The sequence below is a fragment of the Myxocyprinus asiaticus genome, chromosome 42, assembly GCF_019703515.2.
Source record: "Myxocyprinus asiaticus isolate MX2 ecotype Aquarium Trade chromosome 42, UBuf_Myxa_2, whole genome shotgun sequence".
NCBI classification, from domain to species: Eukaryota; Metazoa; Chordata; class Actinopteri; order Cypriniformes; family Catostomidae; genus Myxocyprinus; species Myxocyprinus asiaticus.
The window spans coordinates 10574269-10586397 of NC_059385.1; the positions used below are offsets into that span (position 1 = coordinate 10574269).

A 12129-nucleotide genomic window follows, 5' to 3' on the forward strand; every position below is an offset into this window, starting at 1 on the left:
TATTGATATCAGTAGATTTAAAGCAAAACCTGATTTGGCCCACTCAAAATGTCTCCTTTTCAAAAATGTGGCCAAACCTGGACACACGTGTTCTCTACTCCACAAGAAAGAGAAGACCCTTCAATTCATATCCATTCCAGACACAAACAAGCCATTATTTCACCTATAAAACCCAACTTGGTTTGTTTTTGACACTCCAAAATGTTCCACCATGACATAAACATGGTTAATCAGCTATCTGCAGACATGAGCAGGGTCTCTTCCACATTTTCTGTAATGCGATTCTGCGTTTTCCACCCTAATTAAATATCCAGGGTCCAGATGGCCGCATAAATAGGCGTAAATATCTGTGTCTGTGGTGTGATAATGAAATGCTATTACCATGCCTGCAGACACAGTAGTGTGTATTCGTGTGTGTGTGTGTGTGTGTGTGTGTGAGAGAGTGTGTGTGGATTCACAGACAGTAAAGCTGTCAGAACTCACTAACGCTATCATTAGTGGCATTAGAGAAGAGAAGAGAAGAGAAGAGACAACCTGCTAGAAACCCTCAGTGCTCCCGGGCCTTATTTCACACAAACACACAGACACATTCCCAACCATCTTTTAGTAGTCTATGCTGCCATCCCAAACCCCCCATGCACCCCAAGGCCTTTGAGAGGGACATCAGAACAGGCACCACGGGGGATGCATTAGGGATCAAAGCGACGGCGAAGGGGATAAACTTTATGGAGGACATGGGTCAGACAGCTACAGAGGTGGGGTCGCCACTGGGCCAGCGCCACTGAGCTTTCTTGTACTTGTAGACCCAGGAGAGGGGCAATAAGAGATGATGAGTTGGGTACTGGTCCATACCACTGAAGAACCACTGAAGTTTCTTCAAACACATATGCAGATGAAAAGGATTTAAGAAAAAAGTGTAAAGAGTGCTCAGCCTACCTGGCCCATTTTAGAGACTTTATGAATATAGATGTACACACATTCATGTACATTGTCTAAAACAGATGCCACTGTACTAAGAGATCAGCCAAAATTGGGTTGGCTTCATTAAATATGGTTCTTGGAAATACAGTACATTATTCCTCATCATTTCTCTCTTGGCTTTATCTGTTCATATTGTTTTGTGACCACAACAACCTCATGAGAAAAAAGAAACAGACATCGTCTTCTGTTGTACAGAGCAATAGACCTTTGCCCTTCTATAAAAACACTTCCTTCTTCAAATAAATAACCTAATTTACATTTCCTTCTCTCCAAATTATAATACAAGTCTGAAATTGACTGAGACGTGTGCCATAGCCATCTTTTTAACAAAAGCCTGAGAATTACCAATCGAAACATCCCATTTCAAATTAAAAAACTGGCCATTTACATTTAACTTCCAGACTTACAGTACATCAAGTTTCATCCAACAGACTGCAGTGCAGAGATTGATAGATTGAAAAGCAAGAGTGATAGATTGAAAAGTGACAGACAGACAGACAGACAGATTGATAAATACTACACCTTGCTGATAATTTTCAAATCAACTTTTCAAATCTTACCGGCAAAGAGGCTCCACAAGGTCTTTGTCAAGAAAGTCATGGTCCCTCTTGACAGCAGATATTTCAATGGGAAACTGGGAATCTGAAGGCAGAGACAGAAAGCAGATCACCTCTCTGTCCTGTTTAAAAAGGGTTTTACATTACATACGTATAACACAAAGTCACTGATCACCAAAGTTCCCATATGGATCAAGTGCATGCTACTCTAATATGAAGGAATGAGCAAACCAACATCATGAATTAAAGAGGAAACGATAAATAAACAAACAGATAAAATGGCTCTCTGGTCAGCCCAGCCAGACATCTGTGGAGGAAGGATCACAGATCAACAGCAGTTGTGGTGTAATTCATATAAAGCACAGACTCTGGCAGACGCCCCTACACTGATTACATTATACACAGCAGACTCCCTCTGAAACTGAACCAGTGGTTATCATACACTCTCACACTGTTGCTCTAGCAAATGCGGACAATTAGCAAAAGGAGGAGGGGTGTATAAAAGCAACACTAAGATGTGATGACCAGTCTCTGTTTCTCCAGTGGAATTTGGGAGTTCTTTATTTCTGTAATAATGTTATAATGCCCTCACATGGCCAAATAGAGCTCTTCCATTTTAATATTTTCTCATGAGAGGCAAGCAAGGAGATCTGAATTTACTTGGCACAAAATATAGAATTGTTGACATTTTATCACTCATTGACGTACAGTATGATAGGGAGGAGTCAAGGGGAGCCGAGAGAGTGAGAGAGAGAGAGAGAGAGAGCGAGAGAGAGAGAGAGAGAGGGAGAGAGAGAGAATAGTTTCCTCTTGACCCCTCTTTTGGCCTAAGCGGAAGACTGAGGCAAAGGCCTGCATTTTCCCGGTAGTGATAATGAAGATTTTTCCCATGACCTCTTCCTCCCCTTGGATAGAAACTCTAGCATGCGAATAGCTTGCTGTGGCCCCAAAATGGCCAAAAAAAAAAGAAAAAGAAAAAAAAAAAAAGAGGAAGACATAACGTGCTGACAAATCAAACACACAGCTGTGTGAATGCAGTTTTTTATTCAGTATGACTGAAATGTTGGAGAATCAAGAATACATCAGCTCATGAACACTGTAGCCAGAGTACAAACCCTCACCAAGTGGCAATTGTGAGTAAAATTTGGATTTGTATCTGATGTAAGTGATGTCAGCGAATGAAATCAAAGACGCTCTCTTCCAAAGTGACCATCTAGTAATGATGATGGAAGTGTTTGTGCTGTCTGCTTGTTAATAGGTAAGCCTGCTAAGTGACTGTTGCAACTTGTGCATCAATTTAAACCTCAGTAGAAAATTTTACATCAGAAGTTTATTTAGAATGCTAAAAAATTTAATTCCGGACCCTGACTAATGACTAAAGGGCACAGGTTTGCTTCAGTCCACCCAGCTGAGATGGGATGGGATAGATGTGACCCAAACTCAAAGCAACAGTCATCTTCACTCTTGGTCTCTTTCTTTCTCTTGTCCAACCACATTACTGATTTTTTACCATCACTTAACATCACAGCTGCAACCACACAAGAGACATTTGTTGAGGCCACCGTATCAACGAGCTATTCTTTGACAGATCTGTGTGTATGTGTGTGTGGTGTGTTTATAGATATTAAATCCATTTCTTACCCTTGTAAAGTTGGGCATACTGTGGGAAACCAGCTGCCCTTAGCCAGTCACATGCCTCCTTTGCCTCGATTTCTGAAAAGAAACCAATTAAGAAACAATTACTTTGCGATATACACCTGCAACTGTTTATTTCAACTTAGCCTCATAGAATAAACATTACTATTAGGGATGTGCACGAGTAGTTGAATACTTGAGTATTCATTCTGCAATAATTATTTGAATAGTAAAAATACTAGTTTTGCTTTGCTGGCCATATATACAGTGAGATGCATGTTAAATCCTGTACACACAAACTAAAACTGGCAGTTAGAACAGAATGCACTGGGTGGCACTGCTGAGTGTGGACACAAGTTGATCACATTTGATGAGTAAACCGTTCCGTCAGTGCGTTTAAACGGACACCAAAAAAGCGGGTTATTGTAAGAATGTGGCTTACTGCGAGAAAGCTGAGTTCCTGTTTAAATGTACTGGATAAGCGGTGTACACTTTACTCCCATATATGTGCAGCTCGACAGAAAGCAGCGTCCCCGTAACAACCTAGTCCCTGCGTCGCTTCTATAAACAACAAACATGGCATCCGAGAAAGACTTTGCTAGCTGAGGTAAGTGACATTCCATCATTTAAACTGGTGTGTATAAATGAGTATAGTTTACTGAGCATGTGGATATGCTTGTATTTCTCAACAGAAACACAAGATACAATATAAACATAACTATTATTTGTCGAGTGTTTATATTTGTCCTGAACGTTAACTGCGTCAGTCTACTTTATTAGCGATTTCTTTTTCTTCGTTTTGCGTGACTTTAAATGCTTTTGTTCTATACTGCTTGTTTAAATAAAAAAAAATAAAAATAAAATAAAAAAAACACAGGACATAATAAAAGCTTGTTTTGGATTTAATTAGAAGCTTGTTTTTTTTTTTTTTAATGGTGATGCAATCTTTATGACTAAAAAAATTATTATACAATGTCTCTTTCTCATTAATTACCTTCATTTAAATAAAAGAATATTCAAATATTCATTTTTTATGAGCATAAATATTCAAATACCAAATTATTGATGAATGCCCATCCCTAATTACTAAAACAAAATTTTTGCAAACTGACTTTTACATGCCGCATTCTACATTTCGCCGCAGTTTTCCTGATGAAGTTATCACTAGAGGTGCTACAACAGCTGTGTGTTTTCTTCACTTTCACACTACAATGGCTGCTTATGACTTTATAAACACTTACTTTCCACACTATTTCTCACACACTGTTATGATATCGAAACACATAACTCATCATTTAAAAAAAATATATATATAAATTTTAATGCTTGTATTACAGACTCAACTACATTTACACACTTCTTAAATTTGTAATTTTTTATTAACTGTTTGCATGTAACAATACATAACAGAAAAAAATATATAACAATATTATACATATTTACAGAAAATTTCCAGAATAATATGCACGAGGGACATAAAGTGATGGCACAAAGGGAAAATAAATAAAATAAAATAAAATAAAAAAATAAAGGGAGAAAAACCTTATCCCAATATTGTATCTCTATTCATAATAGACTTCATAATCTTATTTAATATCTGGGATGTTTTAAAGGCTTTTTTGTTTCTTTTAAGTTCACACAGATAATCAGCAAAACCTTTTATCTCAGAGTGAAATAAAATAAAGTTTAGATGCTATCACTCTGGATCTGTGGATATGATATTTTCCCAACAAGCACAGGATTTTGACAGCATTGTCTAAGAGAACAGAGACAGTGTTACAGAATAGAAACAGGACCATTTCTTCTTTGATGTCAGTTAGATTATTAAAGGAAGTAAAAATAAGTAATGAGATCTCAGTCCAGAATGAATTTGAAAAGGAACATCTAAAAAATAGAGGAGGCACCGATTCAATTTCAGAACCATAAAAAGAACATTCCAGTTACGTTTACACACTTATTCCAAAGTGATTAGCTTCTGTGGAAGCTCACGTCATAAAGTGTTGGACTTTGGACTCGGATGTCTGCGGTTTGAGCACAGCCAAACATGCAAGCTGACACGTGCGACGATAGCATCATAATGGCTGTGGTAAGCATTTTGTTTTTGGACACAGTTAGGTTTGGGTGTTGGTTTAGGGCAGGGGTCGGCAACCTTTTTGACATGGAGTGCCATTTTTATTTTCCTGGTCAATGGCTGTGCCGGTTACAAAATTTATCAACAGCTCTGAAAATAATTATGTAAAATAAATGTTCATTTAAATTGAGAAATTTTGCGGACAACCAATAATGCCAAAAATATACATAAAAGTGAGAGAAAAGACTTTGGGTCCATTTACATCACAATTCTGTGAAAATGGTCTACAAGAGATGAAATAAAGAGATGAAACAAATCATCTCTCAAAATAAGTAGTCTTAAAAGTGGACGGGTCAGGAAATGACCTCACCACAATCAGACAATTACATCCTTTTCATACAAGATTCTCTAAATGCTTCTGCGAAATTACACATTTGCTAAACAGAACCAATTAATGTCTGCAGAAATCTCCCTCTGAACACAACTCTGGACATTAAAGTGCATAGAAACCAGTGCATTTACTGTATGTGCAGATCTAATCTAACAGTGTTCTTACACTTACTGGTTGTTCTCATGGCTTTGTCATGCTGCGGAAACATGCATCTCTTTCCTCCAATGGTCTTGTCAGATTCCAGAATCCCACTCAGTCATACAGTCACTTTCTCTTTGGTTCTTCTGACAGATATCTGCCTCCTCCTCCTCTGTCCTGTGATTCCTCTCATTCATACCTTTTCTTTCTGCCTCTCTCACTCGCTCTCAAACATCCTCCCATTGGCTGCTGCAACTCTCTCCATCTCAGCCTTTAAGCCAACTAAAATCCAACTTCATTATGCTCATGTCTTCATCTCTCTTTCTCTCTCTCTCTCTCCCCCCTTCTTTCAAAAACTATGTTTTTATGTATTTAAACACTTCTTGTAATCTTGTGAAAATAGAGTTTTGTATTAATCTCAGAACGTTTTGGGGTACTTTCTAACTATTTTACTGGATACATTGTTGAATCTCATGGCAAAATACGTGTGTTATATTTGACCCCAAAATCAAAAAGAAGCATGAAAAATAGATATTTTGCATGAAGAAAATAAAGCATGTTTTAGGGCCATTTTTAGAATCACATTTAAGACCAAAATTGTTGCATTTTCAGTACAATTAAGCACATTACTCAAGAGATTAAATTAAATACAAATACTACCTTAATATATAAATACTGTGATTTGAATAATATATCAATACATTATCAGTACATATTTTTGCCACAATGCCAAAAACTAATTGTCTATATACTAAATAGAATGTCTGTTCTATTCGTTCTTGACATATAGAGAGAGACAGGAAATTATTGGGAGAGTGAAAATCTCTAAAAGTAAAGGGCCCTGGAAAGTCAAACATTCTTTTCCTCTATTCAGCATGGCATGGAAGAATTTTAGATGAAAATGATGAAAGAGGAGTATGTGTGTGTGTGTGTGTGTGTGTGTGTGTGTGTGTGTGTGTGTGTGTGTTATTGAGAATGAATGGCAGTCTGGTGTTTTTTATTGTGTATGTTTCCAATTCAACATTTACTTAGACCGAAGTCTTTGTCATTTCTCTGTTTTGGCCGTTTCTGGCAGCGGAACAGGAATTCCTCACCCTATGCTTTACAGCACAATCCCCAGTGATTAGTTCTTCCCCTGAGGGGTATGAATTACTGATATATAATACCACTGACAAACACAAACAACATCCAAGTCTGTAATGAGACACAAATCCTCTTAACATCACACTCTATGTAGCTATAAATAACATTTCCTCTGCTCCTTAAAGGACACATTAAAGGGGATTTATCAAGAAAAACAGGACTTTCCCTGCTCTTTTTAAATATAGTTTGTTGTACAATCTAGACATACCTGTTCAAAACACAAAGCTCCCTTGCAAAATAGGTTGTTCAGAAATTGATGTTGACGTTTGTTTTTTTTTTACATCAACATAAAATAAAAATTGACCCTATTTACTAGGGCTGAGTATTGATACAGATTTCCAGATTCGATTCCAATCCACAAGCTCTCGATTCGATTTGACTCGATTCCAATTCCGATTCAATTCGATATTGATTCATATGGGTATATTTCAGTTACAATGTCCATTCTGCTTACATATGAAAGAAATTCTATCTCAGCTAATGCTTTTAATTGTAAAGGGACCTTATAACCTTCAAGGTAATTTTTACTAATTATATTAGCATTATATTTAATGCTAACTTATATATAGTATTAGTTTTTCATCTAGTCACATTTTAGCTTTTGAAATTTTTATAAATTCAGTGTATTCCATTAATAAATGTCTTGAAATTGCTAATATTATAGTGCATATTTTTTTGTTACTACCAGCATCAGCCAGTGAGCACATAGTAATGTGAGTTGCACGGTTTCTTTAACACATCTATGCGATGTGTAATTACAATTAAATGTAATCGATATCGAGATAGTTCAAACAAAGATTGTGAAGCATCAGAAATATCTTTATTTTTACCCAGTCCTACTTTTTACTTTCTTAATATGCATTCCTGGTTTATTGTGCACAATTTATCTGTGCACATTTTTTCAAAGAAAAAAACTTTTGTTTTTGTAATCTGGCATCAAAACGTAATAACGCTCCACCTCTAAAAAATCTTTCCTTTTTGGCTGACATCACCAAGCCCTCTGAGTTTTCAACCCCTCCGCTCCAACCACCTTGCTCAATTCTGGTAAGCAAAGGCCACTTCCCATGATCCAATCAATTCTCGTCTGATAAAGTCACATCAATCTGCATATGTTTTTGTTGCATATCCTGTTTTTGCTCAGAAATACGTCACATTACAGATGAAAAATAGGTTACGAATGCTGTTTCATCATACCTTTAAGGGTCAGAGCAAGGGTGTAAATGGTCATGAAACAATCATGATAAATTACGTTTTTGGTGCGAGAAGCCTCGACTAAGTGGACTTCATTAAAATGCTAAAAAAAAGTGCAGAAAATCGTTTATGAAAATTTTAGACCTTAGATCCCTTGTATGATACATGTACATGAGGCCAAATGTGGTGTTTCCACTATTTGATGTTTTCACTGGGGGCGTTAAATACCTGTTTAACATGTCTAGTATTTAGAGTCACACTCACACATGGAATCAATTAGAGAAAGACACGATGGGGCCCTTTTACAGAGTGCAAACACTGGTATCAAGGCAAACGCTCAGCGGGTGCAGCCAACCATGCTGTCACATACAGGAAAAGCCTCCCATGTCACGACTGTGGATGATTGTTCTCTTTTAATGGTTTGTTTGTTTGCTCACTTAACAGAATTAAAGCTTTTAGCTTTCAGATCACACAAAGAAGCCATTATCAACAGACAGTTCCATCATAATGCCAACATAAAAGGAATTTGTGTAATAGCATGTAATTATGTGCATTAGGATAAATAAAACATGATATTACATGAGTACTTACTTATGGTGACTTGTGATGGTCTTAAACATCTACTGCAACAAGATCAACTTTTCACAACCCATTCAATTCCCAAACGATGAAACCAAGATCCACCATGCATTCTTCTGATTTTCAATTTTTTTTTATTCAGAAATGTGTCTGATTATGAAAGTAAAATGGGTTGCAAACACTGTTGACTTTAATACAGTACATACAGAGTGTACAGTTGTATACTGATTTGGTATTGGTTAACCTCAACATCTCCTTCACTTTCATGCTTTACAAAAGATAACCCTGCATTGGTCTCTATGAAACCCTCAAGTGAAGCCCAACCACTGGGCTTGTTTTGCAGAACATTAAAGAGACTCTGGGACCTTCTAAAGCACAGAGGGGATTCTGGGTAGGCCTGAGTCAGTGGACCTCAAAGGCGTGGGAATAAAGAACGGCTGTTTTTTCAGCCACAACTTTAATTAACACATACCACTAATATCTAATGTCCAAACTGCCACCCCAGGGCACCAACGAAAAGACCAAACCAACACAAAAGGTGCCCAAAACAATCAACCTCTACACAAACCTGAAGCAAAGCCACATGCATAACAGGAATCAGTGAAACAGCAGTGCAAGACTACGCAATGAAGCATAGAAAGGTGGCAATAAAAAAATGACACACAAACATACATTGGGAGCCAACACTAGGGGGTGTGATCAACCTCAAACAAATGCACAAAAAGCCACACACCAGTTTTGGCGTGTGTGTTTGTGTATATGACTGTGTTTTAAAAAGTTTGACAGTAACTAAAGCAGCAATGTTACTAACTTGACTACCTTTTTCAGAAGCGTGACAGTAGCTCTACTGCTTTCAAAACTGTTAGCTTTAACATAAGAAGATTTTTACAAGCAACATTTTCCAAACAGCATTGCGGCCATGACTTATTAGAGCGAGCTAAGGCAATGCTCTCCTAAAATTGCTTTACCTTTTATGTAGCATTGGAAGTACAAAACAGTTTAGTGAATCGTTTCATTTGGACGTTTCATGTTAAGTGAACCGGTGCAATTAAATGATTCACTGATTCATGAAATTCCATGCATCTTCTGTTTTTGTAGCAAAATATTTAATGAAATACTTCAGTTTGTCACTATGTTTCTAATTATCGCTGACTTTTCGATTGTTATTTAAATTAGGGTATTATCTACTTTTTATCAGATGAGTCCATTTATCTCTTCGGGTTTAGTTGTTCAAGGCAATAATACAATGGCACAAATACAGACACTGGGCCATTTATTCATATAAATGAATAAATAAATCAATTAAAATTATTATTAGTTGTGTATCTGTTCAGGTTTATCTGATGATAAAAAAATTACACACTGAAATGGGGCCAACACAAGAAGGGTGTGATCGACCTTGTCCAAATGCACAAAAAGTTTTAGTGAATTGGTTCATTCAGACATTTCATGTAAGTGAACTGGTTCAAATAAATGATTCACCAATTAGTTTAAGCTTCTCTAAAGCTTCTTTTTTTTTTTTTTTTTTTGTAGCGAAATATTAAATTAAATGCTGTTTGTCAATTTTTTCGAGGATTATAATGTATAAATTCGGTTATTTATTCTGAGTCCATTTATCTGTTCAGGTTAAGTTGTTCAAGGCAATAAAAATGACAGAAACACAGACATTGGGCCAAAACAAGGGGGTGTGATTATCCCCATCCAAATGCAAAAAAAAAAAAAAAAAAAAAATTCAGTGAATCAGTTCATTCGGACATTTCATGTTAAGTGAACCGGTGCAAATAAATGATTCACCAATAATTCCTGATTACATTAAATGCTCCTCTTTTTATCTGTTAAAGTTTAGCTGATCAGACGATAAAATTTACACTGACATGGGGCCAACACAAGGGCTGGTGATCGATCTTGTCCAAATGCACAAAAAGTTTTAATGAATTGGTTTATTTGGACTGTTAATGTACGTGAATCGGTGCAAGAAAACGATTCACTGATTAATTTTAGCCATTTGAGCCACAGAAGTCTCTGGGTCACCTGTTTTTGCAAAATATTTAATAAAATTCTCGTGTTTGTAACTATACTCGATCAACATTGTTTAAATGCACAAAGTGCCACACACACAGCGATCACCGCTGCATAGTGGCATGCTGCTATGGCATCTAATCCCAGCCGCCAGGACACGTAGCCCCTCGTGACCCAACCCGGCATTCCTGCTCACCCCAACTTGACAACAGGGAGTGTGCCATGAGAGAGCACAGCAGGCACAGATGCCATACGGAGCCTGAATGCCATGGGGTGCAGGGCACAATCAAAGGCATTCTTGTTTTGATTAAGCAGGCAAGACCTCTGATTATACAAGAGCATAGGTCCAGTGTCCTTAAAAGTCACTTCGGCCCACAAATGACTCTCTCAGATCTTTTCATATTTTTTGTTATTTTTTCTTGTTGCTCCTTTAGTCTTGGTGTCTGTCACAGAGGGCGACTCAGAGCCAAGAATTAGAGCACTTCCGGTCCATTTCCATTTGAGGCTACTATGACATGAGTATTTCTCTCATGTTAGTGTAAAATATTTTAATCATAATTCTTTTCAAAAAGTATGACTCATTCATTTGTGTGAAACTAAATTTTGAATGAGGAAAAAATTTACTGGGTGCACCTTTAAAGATAAAGCAAAAGTTGTACTAAAGCTAATGTTCATTTGGTGTCTAAAAATCATGTTTGTTTATACATGTGTGCTTTCGACAATGCAAGTTTGTCTCTCACATAAGACCACCTAGGCAGTCAAACCATGATCCTTTTTGAGCTTTGTAAAACCCTCTCCCACCAACATTACAGCATTGCTTCTATTCTGAGAAGTCTATTCTTCATCTTAGCACACACAACCAACTTCTACATCACACACACATGCAAAAGCACATCTCTCCCATGGGATCTCTCCAGACAGTTCCTGTATTGCTCATCAGAGCATACAGAGTTACAGAGTTAATACAGACAAACACACACACATACACACTCCAATACATCTGGACCACTGCCACTTTCCCACACATGCTAAAGTGATTTGACAACCATCCACTGGGATCATAAGGAAGTTTCTTGTTTAACTAAACATGACTCTGAAATTCCTGCATAATGAACATGTCCTCCATATTCAAACTTACCCAGATGAAAAGAGAATGGATAACTATGGAAATCTCAATATATTATACTGAGAATCTCTTGATTATTTTTCAAAGACAGCAAATGGAGAATTTTGCTGAAGAACAAGACCCAGGTCACTTTAGATGAAACATATGGGACAAAGTTGATATTTAATGCAGTTTACCCAAAAATGTTGTTTCAAACCCATGTGACTTTCTTTAGTGGAACACTATCGGAGATAATTTGAATAATGTTGTCCCTTTTTCCCCCATATACAATGCAAGTAAATGGTGACTGAGACTGTAA

General features: G+C 37.0%; 2 protein-coding genes across 4 annotated transcripts in view; one reads left to right on the forward strand and one right to left on the reverse strand.

Moving 5' to 3' along the window:
• Positions 1–12129, forward strand: part of LOC127432392 (spartin-like) — a 471452-nt gene that overhangs the window by 285975 nt on the left and 173348 nt on the right. The window lies entirely within an intron of this gene.
• LOC127432388 (stAR-related lipid transfer protein 13-like) overlaps positions 1–12129 on the reverse strand; it is a 53106-nt gene that overhangs the window by 19379 nt on the left and 21598 nt on the right. For all 3 annotated transcript variants that reach the window (XM_051683405.1, XM_051683403.1, XM_051683404.1), the window contains exons 2-3: positions 3180–3251; positions 1542–1623 (exon numbers count right to left, since the gene is read on the reverse strand). In XM_051683405.1, coding sequence (XP_051539365.1) covers positions 1542–1623; positions 3180–3251 — 154 coding nt within the window. The remainder of the gene's footprint in view (positions 1–1541; positions 1624–3179; positions 3252–12129) is intronic.